The sequence below is a fragment of the Serinus canaria genome, chromosome 2, assembly GCF_022539315.1.
Source record: "Serinus canaria isolate serCan28SL12 chromosome 2, serCan2020, whole genome shotgun sequence".
NCBI classification, from domain to species: domain Eukaryota; kingdom Metazoa; phylum Chordata; class Aves; order Passeriformes; family Fringillidae; genus Serinus; species Serinus canaria.
In genome coordinates this window covers 102,800,256-102,822,437 of record NC_066315.1, presented here as the reverse complement: position 1 = coordinate 102,822,437, position 22,182 = coordinate 102,800,256, and the positions used below count along the sequence as shown (strand labels likewise).

Genomic DNA, 22,182 nt, shown 5'->3' with positions numbered 1-22,182 from the left:
CAATAATAACAGAATACACCAAGGATTACAACAAAATTTTCACTTCTCATCTCAGAGAAACAAGAAATAATATTTATACAAATATGGTAATACTGACCTAACAGACTGTATGTAGCTAGGTGTGGACTAATAGAAAGTTAGGCTTTACAATGTGATAAGCAATGACTGCTCCCAGTGAGACTGTGATATCTAGGGAATCTGTTTCATTGCAAGATAAACTGGTGGGGATCATCACAGAAATAGAGAGGAGGAGTGCTCATCCTACCCATGTCCTGGGCAGTGAAATGTAGGGATGTAAAGGCATCCATACCTCTGTGTATAGGGGACACAAAACCCTGAAGGGAAGCTGCCATGGAGCACATGATATCTCTCATGCCCATAACTGCCTGAATGTGTTTTATAAATCCATCACTAACAACTGTTCATTAAAAGCTCCAAGCTCTAAGTTCCTCCAATAAATCAATATCCTCTCCTCCTTAAATATCATAAACACAAAACAGATGTCAGCTGCCATAAGGAAACCATTGGCTCCTGAAGTATGTCCACCTACTACCTCAAAATAAATATATTTTTCATTGTCTTGCCTTTAAGTTTTTTTTCTGACTTATAAATTATTCACAGAACTTAATCATACTTGACACACAAGCTTTAAAAGTGAGAAATATGTCCAACAGCTTCTGCCTAGTTTCAGAGAGAAGGGATTGTAAAAGTATGAATAAAAAGTTAATATCATCAGTAATCAATAATCAAGCATCAGTGAATAATATAATCAAATTAATATCATCAATAATCACACATCAGTGAATGTGTGCTGGGACAGTTACTACCTAGGCCACTAATAGCTCCAGAATACTTATGTTCCTCAGGCTGCATGTCCAAAGCACATGGAGATGCTTCTGTCTCTTTAATGCAAAATTAAAAGAAAATCCCTGCTCAAGAAAAAGAAACAAAACACACCTCAAGGAACATGGAAACAATTCCTTTGCTAGCTACAGGTTTGATAAAAATGAAAGAGACTGCAACATGAAACAATTACACCAACTGTACTGAAAACATACTGTAAAACACTAGTAAAAGATTAATCAGACTTATTCCTTTTGTAATAATTAGCAAAGTCATTGTTCCCTAATTGGAAGTCACTCAGCAAGAAAGAAAATTAACAAGCTTCCCTGCATGTGTCTAAAAATATTCACCGTAATGAAAATGTGGTATTGCACCACCTCTCCCTTCCCCCTGCCTGTGATCTGGATCAGATCCCTTTAGCAGAATGAGGACAACACCTCATTTAAAAAAAAAAAGAAAAAGGAAAAGAAAAAAAAAAGGAAAGAAAAAGGAAAGAAAAAGGAAAGAAAAAGAAAAGAAAAAGGAAAGAAAAAGGAAAGAAAAAGGAAAGAAAAAGGAAAGAAAAAGGAAAGAAAAAGGAAAGAAAAAGGAAAGAAAGTGGAAAGAAAGTGGAAAGAAAGTGGAAAGAAAGTGGAAAGAAAAATGAAGTGTGCTTTTGTTTATATGACACTTTTTTTTTTTCTGGTTATTCTGGAGTATATTACAGTAATATAGAAACACCTCAAAGTAAATAGGCAGTCCTTCCCAGGACTGGGAGGTTTTCATACCTAGGGATTTATGATGTGCTGTATGGTGAAGTGTAGTGCAAGGACATCAGCTCAAATGACAGAACAGCCTGGGCACTGTTTCAGGCTAAAATTATCCATGCAACCCTTGTAATTTCCCTCAGTGCAGACACTTCCCAAGGATCACTTTTAGAAGGACCAGGGGATTTCCTATCTTGAAATATGTCTTATACTAAGTAACAATGGAGTGGCTTGATTTTCCTTCCAAGTCATCCTAGCAGAGTTGGTGCTGCAATTCTCTTAGGATTTGGTAAGTAATGCAGGTTGACCCTACCTTGGTGTTCTCCAAGAACTGACTTGATCAATTCTCAGGGAGGTGATGTGAAAGTTTGAGTTCAGGATGTATAAATCAGATCTCTCTCTTTCTCCTTGCTCTTGTTACTGCTACTAAGCTTGCTAACAGATTATACCACTTAATTGATCTTGATAATTTATTGTGATTTGATTTTCAAAACAATTTTGTCTCCAGATTCCCATAAACATACAAGTAGAAAGTACTTGCTCTCTTTGTATTAACACATAAAAATATCAATGTAGGTGTAGACAACATGCCCCTATTTTGAGATATTTTTGGAATGTCTCTGATAAACATTAAAGTCAGGAATTGTATTTTAAGTCATCTATGCAGTAAATCACAGGAACAGATGCAGCTATGATGGAATTTATTTAGAAAAATTCTTTACCATGGGATAAAAAGGAGAAAAGTCTAATGATTATATGCTTACATACTCTCTTCATTGTCAGTGGTGAAAATTGGTGTGCATTGAAAAGCGATTTTGTGTTTATAAGTTTCTCCTAATCACAGCTGACTTGAAAAAGACCACATGCCCAGTAAAACACCTAGAAAATATAGATATGCTAAGAAAAAAGCCTTTCTGTTCTTCTCTCCTTTTCAGTTAAGTTCTACAAATGCATTTACAAAGTATCAAGATCATTAAAATTTTCAATTCAGTAGTGATCACAGAGTACAACTTGTCTCAGAAAAAAACTTATGTAATCAAATATCAGTTCAAAAGAAAAATTCTGCAACTGTATTTAACCCAAAATCCATGTCTACAGATAAATTATTGTTAAGTTTGGTAATATGTTACAAAAAAACCCTCCAAACAAACAAACAAACAAACAAACAAACAAACCCGTCAAATAAAAGATTCAAATGGATGGAGTCCCCACAATAGCAGCAATAATGAGTTAAGAAGCAGAATTTGAATCTGTGTTCCAAGCAGTGAGTATGCCTGCAATGGAGAAGAGGAAAGGGGGAAAATGAAGTAGAAAACCTGTGATGACAGGATCCATTTCTCAGTCCTCTTGTCCTCCACAGAGTTTTGCAGTCCCTTTCATATTCCCTATTTTTTTTAGGCTGGGAAATGCTGCCATGTTATTCCTTGTGCTGGCCCACCAGCTACCTTGCCCATTGCCCTTCAATAGAACAAAAGTGATGGCTGCAGATCCTTCTTTGCCTTATCCAGCTACAGATCTTGATAAAGCTTTCTGGAACTTCCTATCTTTCAGATTTCAGTCTCTCTAGAAAACTTGGTTACAGCTGCCCAATGGATTTGAGTTACTGGCAGCTGGAGGTGACAGGTTGGCATGCGGACAGCAATGTAATTGCACACTTTTTATCCCAACAAAAAACCAAGCTAAACATAAGCAAGGTACATATAAGCAGTGAGGGATTATGTCCTGAATCAAGCTCAGCTGCAACAGAATTATCAGTTATCTGCCACCTGCACCTTCTTTGGAAGTTTGCTGACCAGTCCATTTTCAATCTGCCTACAAGTGAAAGATAAACTTTTACCACTTATTAGGAATGGCAAGAAAATACCACCTTTTTTTTTCCCCAGCTGAATCGGTTTATCTGGACTGTGAAATCTTAAACAGCAAGAGCAGACTGCTAGCAAAGACAGAGAAAAAAAATCTGCTTACTTCCTGATAGGATAATGAGAATGCAGCAGCGGAGGTGTGTATTTCAAAATCACAGCAAGCTGTGCTTTATCCAGAATGGTACCACAGCATTTGACACATGTGCTGTAACCACATGGAAACCATGGCAATGGAGGAAAATGGTAGGAGGGAGATTGTACAGTATGGCAGGGAAAAATCCTCGGCAGAACCAAGAAAATAAATTTGTATTATGTAAAGGAGATATGACACAGTTGTTCTGTTCAAAGGTTATTCCTTATATAAAAAGAAACGCTGGTAATAATGAAAATACTTTCTTAGAAGAGTAGGCGCATGAGCAATGGTAGGTAGGTAGGTGGGAGGAACAGCGTGGGTTGTGAGACCAATATTAGACTTCAAGGAGTCAGAGAGGAAAAGTCCCAAAAGATGAAAAAATCACTTCAAGAACAACAGTGAAAGCAAAAGGGAACATGTTTTTAAGTTGTTTGCTCTGCCAGAGATGAAAGTGCAGCCAACTAGAGACTGCATACAGCAAACTGAGAAAGGGAGTAGCAGAAAGAAATGCATCAGGAAGATCCCTGACAATTACAGCTGTGGAAACACTGATTTCACAGTGTGCTTTGTTCTTCACGGACAGAAAAAACCCATAATTAAAGGACTGAAATACCACCCAGCTTTAGGGTGTTAATAATACCCTTTGAGGTCAACTAGAAGGTCCACTAGTGACAGTAAAAGGCTGCCTGCTGCCTGGAGCAGGCTTTGGCTCATTTCCACAAAGCTCTTATTCAGGTGCAAATTGAACTCAAGTCAACAGCAAGCTAAGGAAATAACTTGTTATCACACATCACACAATTGCTTGATGACCTATATTCAGTGAGTTAGGGGCCCTGGTGGAGTCTCTGTCTAACACACCTGCAAAACTCTGACACAACTCTCAGGGTAATCAGGGTAGCCATGGGATGAAAAACTAATGTCATTGTGAAGGTCAAGTCACACTATTAAGAAAGTATGAAGAAGTCTGCAAACAAAGACCTAGCTTAACAGAAGACTTAAATTCCCAGAGCAAGCATTCAGCTGTTTCTCATAAAACCCCCAGAAATTACCATGTTCAGTGGAAAGTAATGAAAGCACTGCATAATTATGTATTATAGAAATTGTCCCTGAAAGTGAAAGGTTTCTCAGGAAGATATATTTCTTTAAAATATCAGCATAGATTAAAAGAAATAATTCTATTTCATCCCAATTTATGATGAAAAGCCATTGAAAAAGAGAAGTTATTTCATGCTTCCTCCTTTTTTTTTGTTTTACTGCCATTTACCAGTTTCCCTTCCTTCTTCTACCCTATGATTTACATCCTACTTCTGCACAGCTCCTAAACTTACATGAATTTTACAGAGTGCAGCTTAAGGTTTGGCACATTCCTAAAAGCTTTCCCAAATAGGAAAGAATTAAAAAACATGGGAAATTAAGTATTTATACAAGCACTTTGCTGAATTAAAATGACTTGAAAGCTAAAAGCTTCTGCTGCCTAGCACCTCTGGTCTGACATCCTCCATGGGTGAACAGTGACATGCAGGACTTTTGATTTTTCATAAATTGATATTTTTTTGCAAATCTTGTATCTACAGAGAACAGAAATGACCAAGAGCAAATACACTCATATTGATGCATTGAGCTTCACATATACTATGGAACTCTGGAAAGCATGCTTTTAAAAACTCAAAAAGAATAAGCTCTGTGTCTGAAAGTGTGCCCATGCATGAAGCCTGGCTGGATGGAGTTTGTGGTGGTAAATAACATTCATGTTCACCTTGCAGAGGTTGCAATAACTGATTTCACAGAAGGAGTTTTGGCTCATGTGGTAAATTCTTCTGGATGATGAAAGGAATTACTGGATCCCTTGAGCAAAAGCCAGCTAGATTATGAAAATCCCTGCACAAAATGAGATTTCTTTCTCCTTTGGTCACTAATAAATAGAAAGACAGAGAAGAAGCAATCTCAGGCTTCCCTTGAGACAAATTCAGGCAGGCTGCTATGGGGAGCTGCAGCAAGCTTGCTTTTTTCTGCTGGCCTATTCATCACTGATGTCAAGAGCATGACATTCTTAACAAGGATCAAAGTTTTCTCTAAAATCTGTTTCTCAGATAAGGTCTCTGGAAAAAAATGGGGTAGAGTAGGACGAGGAAGGAGAAGAAATTAATCAGGGAAATGTAGAAGAAGTCTTTTGTCACTGGTCATGGATACTAGAAGAGATAGAGATCCTTTTTGTTTTTTCCCCCCATTTTAAAGCTACAGCCTGAGGCGAGTTATACTAAGATTGGGTTATTTTTGGTCCAGTGAACTATGATTCATGATTATAGCTAAGAATTTTAAAAAAGACAGAGACAATTGTTGATTTTAAATCCACACTATTTTCTTTATGGATATAATTTATTTTCTTGGTTTAAGGGACCTTTCCATTTTAGAATCAATTAAAATAAAACGTTAACACAAAATTGTCCATTTTTGCAATTTTCCTGACAATCTGGGTGGCTTTTTTAAAGGCCCGAATAAAGGAAAAACAGATAGTGACATTTAAAAAAACCCCACAAACTCAAGATTCCTTTTGGCTAAAGCTTTCATAAACAATTTAAAAAAATCCAATTTTGGTTCTCTACAAAATACAGTGCAATTCTGAGTGGAAAACATGGGTTTGTCTACTTTCAGATGGTCTTCATTCTTTTTAATTAAATGTCAGGTTCTGTCTGGGGTTGCAAAGACTATCTTAGGTCTAATTTCAAATGCTGAGTATATATAAATACACGGTTACACAAAGTTTTTGCAGGCCAAAGCTGTATTTTAGCAAAGCATTCAAAGAGAGCACCTACTGTACATACCTGGGTGCTCACTTAACACTAACAGGTTAAAATACTTTGCAAACTCATAGTGCAGGTTCCTTTAAAGAATAACATTGAAATACACTCCCAGATTCACTCTTGTTAAAGAAAAAAAACCTTGCAAAAATAAGCATGATGGAACACACTTGTTCAAATACGTTCCTGAACTGGTAGAAATAAGAGAAGAAACAAACATAGGACACACAGGAAATGTGAAGAGAAGAAGCAAACATAGAAAATGTATGTCCTAATGGAGAGCTGTAGGTGATACAGCAGAACCTGGACTTACTTAAGGGTGGTGAGCTCGGTAAGGGATGGCTGGGTGGCCTTGAGATAACTCTCTCTCCGTGCAGCAACCTTTGGAGATGGCTTGGGACTTGTGTCTGAGTCTCCGCTGTCATCGTCCCCCATGGCTTTGATGTAACTGCCACTGCGCATCCGGCGGCAGGGAATCTCGTCATCCTTTCCTCGTGGAGTGTAGCCAGACCATTCATCTTGAGGAACCTGAAATGATGAACACAATTCTCTTGTTAGCACGCTCCTCCCTGATGTTATTGGTAAGCCACAACAGAGCCATAACAAAAACTCTGATGGCCAAAGGCCGTTTCTTGATCTCATTTGACCATGGGTTGTTGTTGCAATGGAGGTCCACTTCTCACCCTGAAGAGGCGCAAGCACCTCTGGAGTTCTCTGCTATTTTCCATTTCTTATCTGGGAAGCTTCTAGCAAATATGCTGACATAGAAGGCTTGGTTAGGTTTAATACCAGACTGGAGAAATCTTGGGTGTTTTCAGCTATTTTAATTCAAAGCCTTTATAAACCAGATCAGAGTATTTTTAGTTCAGCTCAACATATTGAATGTCTTTGGGGAGGCACAAAAGCTGAAATACAAATCCCTGTATGACAATCTTATCTGACAGAATGTACACAGGAACACTCACCAGGATGATTTTGGCTCAAGATACATTTCAAATTAGTGGAGCTATGCACTAATTATCACAAAAGTAGGTTTGCAAGTGTGAAATTTTACTAGTATTGCTTCTATAGCTTAATTGGTGCAACTGCAAATATGCAGCTTGCAGTGAGCCTCCTTTTCCATTCTGAGTGCCTGAGTCCTACAACCCTTTATTCCCTTCTTTTTCTTCTTAATGATGTGCATTATTTCTCTTGCTCTGAAGTCAGTGCTGTCCCTTCTTTGTATTGGAAATCTGGAACAATGGGAATGTGCATTCATGAGATTTTGAGACATGACAAAGGACAGTCCAAGAGCAGAGTGCTCTTGCCCTCCCATTGTCTCCTTTCCTTTGCTCCCAGGGCTTCTGACCATGTAAAGCAGCATCCTCCTCTTTCCTGTAACTGGAGTCCCTGCAGTGGAGCAGGGTCTTTGAAGCTGTTTTGCAGAAACACTGTTTTTATCTAAAAGTGAATCTGCAAAGGGGTTTTTTAGTTAAATATTGTGTTAGACTTAAATACAAGCAGTTGTGAATTTTTAGTTTGCTGCTTCTCTGATTCTTCTCAGTGAATCAACTCTATTAAACAGCCACAGCTATATAATGCTCAGAAAACCTTACAAGCCACATTAAATAAGGAGGCATGAATCTAGGTTACTAAATTTGTCTTGCACCTTACAAATACTCTCACCTACCAGAATAATCTTTTCTATGAGAAGCTTGTTTTTCATCAACATTTACCTTCACCTGAGGATCTTGTGAATCCCACTGCAGATTTCAGCTAGAGCGTGTACGTGCCAGTTTGTTTAGACAATCAAAACTAAAACATTGGAATGCTTGCTAATGGCTTTGCTGTTGATTTCCACTACAAACTTAAGTGTAAGTCCAGAGGCTGTAAGGCCTTTCAAATGTTACTGTTAATGCAAATACATTTTTATGGCCTTTTGTCAATCCATAATGCTATAAACTGCAACCCTAAATCCATTCTGCTATACAAAGGAGCAAGATATTTAATGGTCCTAAGTACATGTAGGCTTATTACTAGTTATAATTCATTAATTATATTATTTCATTAATTAAACTATTCACAGCCTATGTCTTTGATTTGTTTCCTGATGATTTCAAAACCCAAGACCATGCCAACCTTCTTCCTTCATTGATTTTTCTTTTCCTGCTTCTGACATAATGATTAAGGGCCTTCCTTAAGCTGCCAGGCTCAAAGTCTTTCTTTCCTCTTGTGTTCTGCTCTCCCCATCCTCTCTTGGTCAAGAAACTCACTTGGACCAGCCTTGAAACTCACTTGGACCTTCATTATTTTCCTCAAAGGACTGAGGATTAATCCTGCAGATCTACTCTAGATTGCACCGTTATCAATATTCTTTCTTAAGACCCACACTTCCTTTTCAGGACTTAGTTGTTCTCAAATGCTCCATGCTTTATTTAACTAATTCTTTCCTTGTGCCTTTTAAAAGTAAATTTCCATGTTGTCTTTAAATATCCTTCAGTTAATGGCTCTACAATTCTTATCTTCCATCAGCATGCAAAGTTTGTTGTTGTGGGTTTGGGATTTTTTTGCTCTGTGTGTGTGGCTTTTTGTTTGGCTTATTTTAAACATTTTTTTTTCCTGGGCTACAAGAATCTAAGTTCCTTTAGGCAGGAATATAGTTCTAAGTCCAGTTTTCTTACTGAATGATGCCATGCAGAATTGTGCATCTATAGGATATTACTGAATAAATACTCATAGCAACACTTGAAGTATTCTTCTAGGAAAGAGTAAAGCTTTAACTAAGAGTACCAAGTACTAACAAAATCTACTGGAAGAACAGCATTGAATGAACAGCTCAAATATTTTCCCGCACAAAAAAAATTAAAAAAATAAAAGGAAGAAGAAGAAATGTTTCCATTCTGTGGCTTCTGAGTTTATGCCTAGACAACAGGTCTGGACAGCTGATGAGTTCAAAATGAAGGTAACACTCAGTAGCAATTTTGATTTTTGATATAGAGGAGTACAGAGTATTTACATTCCTCCCTTAGCCACTTATGACAGACAGAGTATAACATTTTTTTCAGGTCTTACTCTTGCATTAGTTCTAGACCTAGAACATCATCAAACAGTGAGTATTCAATCTATATTCATACCACCTCTCCCCCACATTTTGGAACCTACAGCTTCTATTTGTCAGTGTAAAAACCTTGACTTTTCAAATCACTCATACAAAAAAGAGTTTAAGACAGGTTTAGTAAAATCAAGTTCTGCTGACATTTCGATGGCATTCTTAGACTTCAGTCAGCAGTTTAAAACCTCTGTTGGTGTATTTCCAATCAGTTTTCAGGCAGCTTACTGGATATCGAAGTCAGAGTATGTAGACAATCTGTGCATTCTCAGAGGAGATGAACTTTGATCTGTTTAATATTTTATTAATGATGCTTTAATTGAAGATCTTTGCTTTTTCTCATTAAGATAAATCTGTGAATTATTCTTTAATGCACTAAACAAACTATGTTAGTATACTGTTAAGGTTGGTGCCTTTAAAGTTAGAATGTTTATACAGCACCCATAATCCAGGTAAGCTGAACACTTTTAGTTTTATTGAATAATAGATCCACTGTTAAATTTAATGCCATAGTTTATAGGTGCAACACAATTGAGGAGATGTCATTACTGTGGAAGACCTTACTTTGGAATTATTGAGTTCTGTTATCAATAAACCCACGTATAAGTACAAGACCTTTTACCCCAAAGCTTCTCAAAATTATTCAGATGCAACAGGCCAGGTTTTGAATGCTGGTTACAATGGATTTACCCCAAAACTTTCTATTTACACATGCAAACACTGTGTACCATGATGAGGTTTGAGCACATTGCTCTAGTCCCTCAATTTGTATGATGTGATTGTGAGTTCCCAGTCTGAGCTCTGCTCCTATCAGTGAGGGGAGCAATCACTGAAAAACAACAGCTATGTTTTAGTAGCTTTTCCACTTTTTAAAAAACACTAGCTGCAGAGAAAGAAAGCTGAGCTGTTCACACAGAGATAAGGACAAAGCAGCCTCAGTAAGTGCCACAAACCCACTGGCTGGTTTGGGTATTGGAAGTCACCTGCATGTGCAAAACCAAAGGAAATAACACAAAAGTGACCCAACTTCCATTTCCATACTATGGGTTTAAGGGTAAACCCTGTATGTGCCAAAGAGAAAAGAATGGCTGTGGTTAAAAAGCCATCCAGATTCAGAGAACAGACTAAAATGCCAACCCAGACATGCTTCTAATTTCACAGAACTCACTGAGGAATTCAGAGTGTTTGTACAAACTACCTTACCTGCCTAGACAAAGCTGCAATACAAGAATGTAATGGAAATTTGATTAAAAAGCTATTTTAATTAAAGTTTGACCATGAGGTTTTTTTGTAGGTATTTAAGTTTGGTTTTTTTTGCTAATATTGTTACTACTCTTTTTTATTGTTTGTTTGTTTTCAGTAAAATTTCAGTATATAATTGATTTTGTAGATGAAAATTTGGGTCCAGCTCCCCTTTATTTTATTTTTTCATATTTCTTATATTACATTCACAAGAGCAAGAAACCCTGATTTCAAAATTTGGTTTAGGCATCATATAATTGATTAAGAGCATTTGCAGGGTAAATAAACACTTTAGAAGTTCTGTCTCAGCTATTAACAATTGCAATACCTTTTACAAAAGGGTGTCTCTCTGTGTCCTCCTTGAGTAGGACAAACAACCCTTAAAGCTCAGCATTTCCTTTCATTTCAGGCAGATAAAATAATGTCATCATTCTAATACTGCTGTGCCTGTAGTCAAATACCTCAAGCAATACCTACTAAAAGAAGTGACCTGATTTTCAGAGTGCTTTTTTGGTCCCTAAAAGTATTGGCTGTAACAGACGTGGCTGTAACAGCTCATGCAGACAGTGCAGTTCACTGTCGCAACAAAGTGTTTCATATTATGAGAAAAAAGTCAAACATAAATCCCTCCCCAAAAAGAAAACTGCAAGAATAAAATCAATCAGATTATTTCATACATTCTGTTTCTACACATATGGTTCTACACATCCTGCAGTGTGATTTCTTCTGTTGGTCTGGAAAAAATGCTGGGAGAAATGTCTCTGTGAACCTCCAGCTCTCTTATTTTTTTCAAGTCAGGGGGTCTGCACAAATGTTCCCACAGGCTCTTATGTTATTTGAATGGCCAATATTATGCCTTGCAAGGTCACACAAGTGCAAATGCACTGTATCTTCTGCCTTAGAGGATTAATGGGATTAAGATTGACATACTTGAGATAAAGCTGTTTCATGCTTTTAAGAAAATCATATTATCCAATTACCTTGGCAATAACTTTTTTCCAGTATCAGAATATCAAGAGAGATCATAACTTGCATGATTGTTTTAATTCTCATACAACAGGGGGAAGAGCTAAATTCAGATCTAACAATGAACATTGCTTTTATTAAAATTGGACTATTATTATTCAACCTATTGAAGCAATAATGATTCTGGAAACATTTCATTCTCTAAATTTTTAAGCTCATGTACAAATCTTTACAAGCCTAGAAATCAAGAATGTACTTCACTTATAGAAAAGGCATAGTGAAACAGAACAACATTACAACTTGAATAGAGATATAAAATATTCAGCAAAGGCCTCTGAGCATGCAGCTTACTGAAACTTAAAACTTCAGCAAACCCCTGGCAATAAATTGCTACATGTATGAACACTAAGCCTGACAAACAATTTCTTTCTTTTGATTAAATGGCTGATAAAACATTCTTTTGTAAACATTGCAGACTATAAAGATGAAGTCCTGCTAATGGCCAACATTTTACCTGGATTTAGCATCATTTAGTGTACAGATTACCTGTCCCAATTTTTAACTAAATTTATGCTGCTGTGCAAATGTTCACCCTTTGTCATTAGCCAGGTTGTACTGACTTGTCACTTCCTGAAATGCATTTTTTGATATAGAGGAACTGAATTTTTTAAGACAGCCTAGGACCCCTAATAAAGAAACAAAACAAACAGGCATACTGGCCCCACAGCTTTCAAATATTCATAAGCTTACATGTAGTAGTATGTGAAATAAGCCCAGATTGTAAAGACAAGGGTAAAGAAAACATTTTTTAAAAATTCAATTTCTAATCAATTAAATTAGAATATCTATTTTCCTTTACTTTTTAAATTTTAATTTTTTCCCCCCCCAAACAGTTATTAACTTACCTTGCTGGATGAAATAGCAAACAGACTGTCTCTATAGCAAATTAAGTTCATTATTGATCTCTAGTTTTCTTTGGTTTATTGCAGCTGAAATCATTAAAGCTTCTCCCTGTGCTTTGCCAAAGCAATGTGGATGACTACAGAAGTAAACAAAAGGACTGGAAGGAGTGGCTAACCATCACTCACAGCAGTAGACTTGTAACTTTAGCTTTCTATTAGTATGCAAATACTTAATGAAATGAAATCTCACAACTGAAGAACAATGCCTAATGACTGCTCAGTGTAGATTTTTCAAACCCATGCAATTTGGTCTTCTTAGCCATTATTATGCCTCTTCTGCATGATGTAAAGGAAGTTTCAATTGCCATCTTCCACTTGCTGAGCCTATTCCAAGCAGTCATGAATATTGAATTAATCAGAGCAATAAGGATGAGTAGCATTTCTTTCTATCACTGTGCATATGTTAAGAATCATTGAAGTATACAAAAAAAAAAAAAAAAAGAAAGAAAAAGGAAGCCTTAGAAAGCAGAAAGAAAAATATATGTTTAATGAGCCTTAAGTGTTTTCCAAAAGGTAGTCAGGAGGGTTGCCTTTATTTAGGATAAATTTAATAGGCTCAGTATCTGCAGCAACATTTGCTTTAGCCTGTACTATTTGAACAATCATTCTACTATAAATTAATTTAATTTAGCTGACTTATATTTTTTTACAAGAAAGGAATTAACCCAGAACCAAGACCTGTCTAAGATAGAGCATTACTTCCTCTATCCTGTGCCCACTCCTTGCATCAAACCTGGACAAATGGGGTGAAGAACTGAAATCTTCCTTCACATAACAGTAGTTTGGAAAGTCTTCTAAACCAGTATGAATCTTGAGAGAGTCAGCCAATAGACAAAATTCTTCAAGCATTACTCCAGTTTACGATGCCCATTCACCAAAAGGAGTCTTGACCATTGGCTCATCAATCTGATTCACATTCTATTTTATGACGAGGAATGTGTGTCTTCTAAATAAAATTACCATGTCTTGAGTCCAGATAAATATTTCTCCTTCTGCTTTATGTGTAAAAGTCCAACCAACCACGACGAGGGGCATGCCAATAACAATGATTCCATCCACTGCCTCGCAAGTTTGCCACCTGTAAACATCTTCTGCAGAAAGGAAGCCAAACAGCAACTAGTATGTCCATTAGCTGAGGTGAACATGACTGAAGGTCACAGAGCAGGGCTCTGGGCCAGGACCTCAAACTAGAGCTGCTCCAGGGATACTCATGGATGATATTCTCCAGTGGCTGAGGGCAGACATTCCTTCTCATCTTTCGCAGTACCCTTGAAGCATTCAGTGCCATTGGTTATGATGACATATGTTTTCTTGGCCAGTTAAGGATGACAAGACGACTGCTAACACAAATACCAATCCTTGAAAGGACACTTTCAATGACCAGTAGAGAAATGTTCATTTCTTCTTTATATCTTCTTTTGAGGTGAGTCACTTCAACAGCTGCATACAGTGACTGGTTCACATCCAAAGCAATACTGTTAGATGAGATGCCATTTTACCTTTCTTTCTCTGCATGCAGGCACAAGTCTGCTATGAAGCAGACAGCAGGAAACTGGCTAGTGGGTGGAGAACATGTAGCTGAATCTGTATCCTTGGAAGAAAACAGATGTGGTGGGGAGAGCATTTTGAGAAGCAGCCCTTATGCTGTTTCTTTTGGCTGACTGTAACTCAGTAATCTCTGGTGCTTTGCTAATGTGCTCTCACAGGCAGAAGCCCTAAGTGATGCCCTGAAATTGCCATCTCCTGCTGGCTGTTGGCTTCTGTCACATTTTAGTGGCCAGCAGTCACACTTCACTGACATTTTTACAATGATTTCTTTCCGATTACAGCAATGGTATACACCTGTGAAATAAGATTTCATTTGACTGTAAGGAAACTGTCCTAGTTCCAGAACATCATAGTGTGTCTTCTTAGCCACTCCAAATGGTCACCAAATGGTCACCTGTGTTCTACAGTAGTGCCCCATAGGATATGAAATCAAGGTCATAGTCCTGACTCTCATCAGCTGGAAACTGAATTGCTACAGAGCAGGAAACCTCAAAAATTTCCTGACAAACTGGTTAGCAGGTTGGGGTTATGTCAGCAAAGCAAAATTAGACACAAACTTATTTGCATAAAAGACTCCTGGACACAATTCAGAGTCTGTATTTGGAAGCCCTGGCCCTACAGAACTGTCACAATGCCTTATCGAACTGTATGACACATTGCTCAGTCTTTGGTGAGAAAAATACATCTATCAGAAGCCCAAAGACAGTTCATTGCACAGTTTCAGGGTAAGAGGATGAAAGGACAAACGATATACACCAGATTGATACTCTTATTGCTTAATTCACCAGCGACAGAAGCTCACCTGTGCAGAGAATTTGTAAAGCATTTGTAAAGCAGAACAAAAATTGTGGCCAGATAACCCAGCTCAAACCACTCTTCTGACACTGTAGTATTTCCTCACTCAAGATCTGTACTGTGAATTCCATTCTTGAAACAAGCACAAAACCCCAACCCAATAACTGGATGAAGGGAAATACTCTTTTTAACTTTGCACTGACTGAGGAAAATGTATCATTGCACAGTGTTTTCTTCCCCACATTTTTCTCGTGTTTCCACAATAAAAGTTATGGTTTCAAACTCAGAGGCAGATTGAAATGATCCTCTTTGCTGGACTTGACTTGTCTTGAAGATTTTCTGTTTTACTCTTGTTTTTTTTTTTTTTTTTTTAATATAGTGAAATTACTGAAAAGAATAAGATTGGAAAACTCCAAATATTTAAGGCTACAGAAAGGAATCAGATTCATGACTGAAACAAACCTTATCCATGATGGAACTGAAATAGTTGCCAAATGCCAGCTGTAATGTGCAGCCATAATTTTAGTAAACATTTCTGACCTAACAGTTTATGTAATGTAGTGTCACCCAAGTAGGCTGCTAAATCCTATAAATGGTATGCCAGCAACAGGTTCCAGTTGTCAGAATTGTGTTCATTAATGGATGCACTGTCAGAAAGTAAGGATGCTAACAGAATGAACTGACAGTAATTCAAGTTAATCTGGAAAAAATAAGGTCAGTGCCAGTACATTCAGTACCTAAAAGTTACAGGATGGCAATAAAACAAAAGGACAGAAAATTATGGAACATTGGCAGATAAAGTTGCAGCTGAAATTGCTGTTGAAGAGCTCTCTTTGTACTTAGGAGGCCCCTGTGACTCAAGACACCAAAGGTCAGCACAGCTTTCAACTAAGCAAATAAGAACACACCACTTGTTAAGGTGAAATGAGTGGTAAGATCATGATCACCAACACAGCAGACAATTTTGTATTTTTTTTGTTTGTTTTGTTTTTTAGCTAAATTAAAGGACTGCAAAGATGAGGAAGATAAGTATATTAAAATACTCTCCAACATATTTCTGTCAGTATAACAATTACATCTTGGGTGGGTTTGCAGGTAGGCTAAGTAACCAAGATGCTAGTTTAATGGAATTATCTGTTAGTAATATACATTTTGTAAATAAGCTGTTTTGTGCCTAATCTATATTTCCCACAAATTCCCCAGCTATAGCCATTATTCATATTACCCACCTCACAATTTTAAAACTAAAATAAATTGGCTTTCTGAGAATAGTTTTTTCAGTGTTAATATGCTTACATACTAGTTCCTTTTAAAATTCAAGAGCATTTAAGAATTTTCAAATGTTTTCATGATTATTGCATTACCTGGAAGTTGACCTAGAATACATTAAAACATTTGACACTTTATTTCTCATTTGTCCAATTTGTTCCACTTAGCTTTACTAAGAATTAGCTCATGAGCTCATAAAAAACCCTTGAAACTTACACCTCATATACTTTGTAGTTCTGACTGGAAAATTGGAAGAGAAATAACATGTGCTTCATTAATTTTCAATTTATAATGGAATATGAGCCAAAAAAGTAATTAGATACATGAAAAATAGAAGATCTATATTAATGGATGTTAATACAACTTTCATATATATATATATATATATATATATATATATATATATATATATATATATGTATGTATGTATGTATGTATGTAAGGATATTCTGGAAGATTAATTTGAATATGGTAGCTGCATGTGAAATGCAAACACCATTTGAGGTGTTTTGCATGTAAATGAGGAAAGCACAAACTGAAAATGCTGAAAAACTTGCATAGATAAACTTAGTTTAACAGATCTAACATAAATTGCTGCATCATAGGGATAAACACTATGAAATGTAAGGTTCTATGTTAACAAATCACATTACACTGACTGGTCCTTATTAGCACCCTGACCCTTAGGTCTATTTGGTCATCCATGGACACAGGCAACAAAAAGAGGATGTCTGGGACTGGAATTCAGCTTTCCTAAGAAACTGTGCCTTGTCCTGACACTGGAAAACAAGTCATTTGGATAATGAGTTTCTCAGCACTAAACACTGTGTACCAATGCACATTACAGGCAACCTTCACCCAGGAAACTGAGTGCAGTACTAACCAGAACCCTTTGCCACCAGAAAATTCTTATTGCACCCAGAGACTTGGCTTATATTTTTAATAGTATTTCTCACAGTATCCCACCAAAGGACAAGCAAAGCAAATGTGGAGGCTGAATGACTGCACTGTTGCCCCCACTTTCTGTGCTTCAGTTTTCAGAGGTAAAATTTCCATCCTTAGCCTCAAGTGTCTGACACAACTGATATGAGTCTCATCAGTTGCAATGAAAAGAAAACTTATGACTGACCCATATAAGAAAAGAAAATTAATCTGAAAAGCGTATATACTCTTTGTATTTTACAAATACTCTTTGTATTTTTCACAGTCTCTTAACAAATGGACCAAGGACAACAGGAATGGTAATTACAAGGAACATTAAAAGGCAAAACTATAATCAGAGACAAACTTTGCAGTGTATTTGATACACTATTAGCTCCAAAAATCATGAATTCATAGAAAACAAGAGGGTCAGAAATATCTCCCCATGTATTTAGACCCTATTGTTTGCAGCAAAGGACTGCTGCTTACATGTTGTCTTTGATAGCTTTGTTAATTTAATTTTTTTTTCCAGAGCAGAAGTTAGCAGAGAAGTAGAGGCTGTCCACTGCTTCAAAATTTTTTCTTTCAAGGGAGGAAAACCATCTTGAAGAAGCATTTTGATAAAACATGGACAATTCCTTCTCACCATCCTTCGCTGTAGTCCAACTGTAAAGCTGGATCAAATAGCACTTTCCTGAAATAAAAATCAGCTCATAAAAAGAACCTTATCTTTCTACTTTCCAGCTGCTCACTTTTGAAAAGAGAAATAGAAGATAAAAATGCAATTCCATTCCCAAAATGTGGGTATGAGGAAAAGATTTGCTTGACAGTCTTTAGAATATTCTAGGACAATATCTGTTTCTGAAGATGCACAGCGTAGACCCAAGCCTCCCCTAGAACTCCAAGGATGGACACTGTGCCTCAGTACCAGGGCTGGAAGTGGAGCCTGGTGAGGTAAAGAAAGACAGTACAATGCTGAGGACTCTGCACTTGATCCAAATTCCAAATTATGAGAAATAAGCCCATCTGTAATGCTAATCACTGCCAACACCTTCCACAGAACAGTTAAGTGGAAAATATCACAGCAAGTGAAATAATTGTTTGTTATTTCTATGTCTTTACACTGAGAATTCATGCAGATACTTTTGTGATAAAAGCCCTTACAAAGAAATGTGAAGTCAATGTCACCTGTGATCTCTGATATACTCAGATCTATCAGGATAAAGAAAATTATCCTGAGTATCCTGAGCTGGAAAAAAGTCACTCCTTCATTGAATTCAGATACTGTGACAAGAAGAGATTGCATGAACAAGTAGCTGCTCTTTGAATGATCAGAGTTTATGTCCTGGACCGCAGACAACAACTTAAATAACAAGCAAGTTGATAAATCTATTTAACATTTAGTGACATTATAGAAAGCAACAAAGAAGCATCATAACAATGAAATTAAATGATCAGGGTTGTCCAGTGTTGTTGTGAATTTGCAGCTTTCATCTCATTTTGTGCCTTTCCAATTGTTCCAACACAGGACACCAGCCTTTTAGTACAATAATGAGAAGTGCACCTGGAAAACAGATGCACAGAGTAACTCTACAACTCACTAACTCTGCTGCTGTTAATATATATTTATATTGCAGGACAGACAAAAGGCCTCAATTGGGTTCTGTGTCCCATTGTGATGCACATTGTGGAAACACAAAAGGGAACAAAGTCCAAGCCCCAAAGGGCTTGCAGTGTAAAAAGATAAGTTATATAGTGAAGAGAAAAGCAAGGGGAAGCATTCAAAATAGACTGACTTTTTAAATACCTACATGCATTTGTCATTTCTTCAAGCTGCCAAGGGAGAAGAATAATCCTGACCTGCTTCCTCAAATCTACTGTACTCTGTTTGAATATTACTTCCAATGTTAACTGATGTCTGGTTAAGATTCTCCTTCTTAAAAAAATAAAACAGTTTCAAACCAATTATATTTTCCTTGATTTTACAATGGCATGCAATTAGAAAGAATAAAACAAAATTAAGTGAAAACTGAAATAGAACTTCCAGTGAGAATGGGAAACACAGTGAGAATGTAGTGATTCTAAATGAGAATTTAGTCATTCTTGCCCTTGACAATTGTTGGACATATTTTCATACAGACACAGATAATGCCCTCTAATTCCACTTGAGGAGTCTATTCCTGTCAGCTAAACATTATCTAAAGGTCCCTATGGAGGTGTTCATTTAAAGCTGATGCTGGCACAGTTTTTCACTCTTTTCTAGCCATCTGGTCACATACTGAATTGTCAGCTACTTTATCTAAACCCAAGAGAAGGCTGAAGGAGTAAACAAAAATACCAACAAGAAAAATCTAAAAATCTCAAGGTTCAAAGTAACCACAACACTCAAGCCAAAAGTTATGATTTCTTCTTACTCACAAAATTCACACAAAAGATACTTAATAAAAACCCCACAAAACATCAAAAGGTTGCAACCTGAGGCTATTTTGAAACCCTCTCCCTCCCCAGCCCATACACAGAGCTGTAAACACACTGAGCATTTGTATTGCCCCCTCTTCCCCCACCCCACTCTCCTAAACAATTGATCAAAAATACACATATGCATTCCTTTACATTTAAGACTTAGCATCCCAGAGGCTGGTAATAAAAATTATTTTGCACGACACTCCATAAAACGTTTTAAGATCAATTTTTAAATGCTGATGCCTCAGTCCTACGCTTTCTCTGCATACTGACTTAAATAACAGAATGTGGAAGCTGACTGTCTGATTAAAGCACCCATATGAGAGAACCTGCTACAGTTCTATACAAATAGAAAAGAGTCCCACTACATTAAAATGAAACCGAATCATCTCAGCAAACCTCTTTTTTCCTCATGGTCTTCTCTCTTCTCTGTGCAACGTTGTTCCATCTTACACATACACTTAGATGTGCCATAAGTGCTTCTTTTAAAGTGCATAAAAGCTATCCACAGCTCTCCTAAGAATGAAACAGTTTTAATATTTTCTGATCCATGTTCCTGCCACAAACATTCACCGGCAGTATGATAGCTCCAAGAGGAGACATCTGATTCTTGACATTTAAAGATACAATACTGGTGAAAAATAGTGACGCTGTATTAACTGCAAACAGCTTGTGAGGGAGTAGGTGATGTACTCCTAAAATGTATAATCAGAACAAGCAATAATTTCAACCTTTTGATTTTTTTATTTTTGACTCAGAGCCATAAAAAAGAGGAATCGCCTGATAAACAAATCTGGACACATTACAATAACTGTTTTAAGAGAATTTATATTCTATAGCAAAAAGAAAAGTAGGTTGTTTTCCTGCTGGAGAAAGTATTAAGGTACCCCATAGTTTCTCAAAAGGGTCTCTGAAGCTTTCTTAAAAAATGAGCACTAAATGAAAGCAAAATTGAAATTACAGAAATCAAAGAATTTGTATCCTGGTAACATTCAGTTAATTGACATTGCAATGCTAAATGAAAGCACTAAAACATCAAATTCCCCATACCCCTACTGTGACAGCCTTATAAATTCAAAAGGCACACAGAAAGGTCTTATTTTTCCCACATGAAAAAAAATAACATCCTGTTCTAACATGAACTGTTACTTTGAAATACTGAATTCTGGACCAAAAAAAAAAAAACCCAAAAAGCTGATATATTTTTTAATTTTAGTAGTAGAACCCCTTGTTTGGTGATCAGTGACCTCTGGGGAAGTTGAGACATCAGAGCAAACCTCCATCCCCCAAAAACACCTGAGACAAGGCAGAGCACAGTTAACAGCAACCAGTTCTCCACACTGTACCTGGAGGTACTGACATGACCGTTCCTGCTGACACGTCTCTGCCTTCACCACTGTCTGGTCCATGTTAACTGATGCTTTCTGGTAAACTTCACGGGCTCTGCTCACGGTTAATGTAGAGGACCAAGAGCTTTTCTTCATTAACTGGGAGTCCAAATTCACAGGCAGGTTTGCACAGGTAGAGCATTTGACATCATTATTGCTTCTGGAGGACTTCACAGTATGCTCGCTAATAGTGTTATAGGCTTCCATAAAGTATTGGGAAGAAGAGCGATCAGGGCATCTTCCCATGGTCATGACCCCACTGGGACCATGATAAATGCAAACATCATTGTCCAAGTTGTCATCTGAACTCCACCATCCTGATGCATTGGATCTGGGCTTACCTTCTGATCGCCTCTCCTTACTCTTGCTGCGCTTCCCATACCTCATCGTCTGTGACTCCTCTGGGCTTGCTTTCCCCCCATTGACGCTCCCCTTGGATGGTCCTTCCAGGGAGTGGGACTTGGTGAAGAGCTTTTGGACCGAGTGAACCAGGTGCCGGATCCTGCCTGGGCTGTCGCTGCGGTGCTCCATGGCAGTTCGCTTGTACTGCAGAGTGTGGTAGCCATCCCGATTCAGGGGCAGCTGCCGCTCAAACTGGTCCAAGAGGTTGGCAGGAATGCGGTTGGTCTTGTTGGCAGTTCCGTGGGGAACCAGAGCACACTCGTCTTTGAGTTCGTGGTGGGAGCTGTAATGCCTCCTGGGAAACGTGCTGCTGGCAATCTGATCGTTGTAGGGCACCATGCACTCGGCCTGGAAAGAGTTCCTTTGAGTGTAGTAAGGGTGGTCTGCGGGGTGGGGGTCCACCGGGTTTAACAAATATGGCTTCCTGTCCTGGTGGTGTGGCAGGCTGTCACACGCAGGGTCACAGGCAACCCCGTGGTGGTGACTGCGGCTGCTGGATAATCCCTTCATCGTTGGTGGAAAACGAGTCCCAAAGTCATCTAATACGTATGGCTGTGCGACAGGCAGAGCTCAGAGAAAGGCCTAAAAGAAAGAAATACAACAGAACACATAAGATATTCGGGCTGAGAGAACAAACAGCATGTGCACACTTAACATTCTTTGTTTCTTATGGCGAAAGTAACTGAAATAAACATTCTCAAACTCTTTTTATCCTTTAATCTTTCCCACATCCAGCATGGTGATAATGTATAAGCA

The 22,182-nt window shown here is 37.6% G+C and overlaps 1 protein-coding gene across 2 annotated transcripts in view; it reads right to left on the bottom strand.

The window, feature by feature from the left end:
- Positions 1–21,937, bottom strand: part of DLGAP1 (DLG associated protein 1) — a 134,037-nt gene extending 112,100 nt beyond the window's left edge. For both annotated transcript variants that reach the window (XM_050971425.1, XM_030226659.2), the window contains exons 1-2: positions 20,983–21,937; positions 6,696–6,910 (exon numbers count right to left, since the gene is read on the bottom strand). In XM_050971425.1, the coding sequence (XP_050827382.1) occupies positions 6,696–6,910; positions 20,983–21,936 (1,169 nt within the window). In that variant the 5' untranslated portion in view covers position 21,937. The remainder of the gene's footprint in view (positions 1–6,695; positions 6,911–20,982) is intronic.
- Positions 21,938–22,182: the final 245 nt, after the last annotated feature.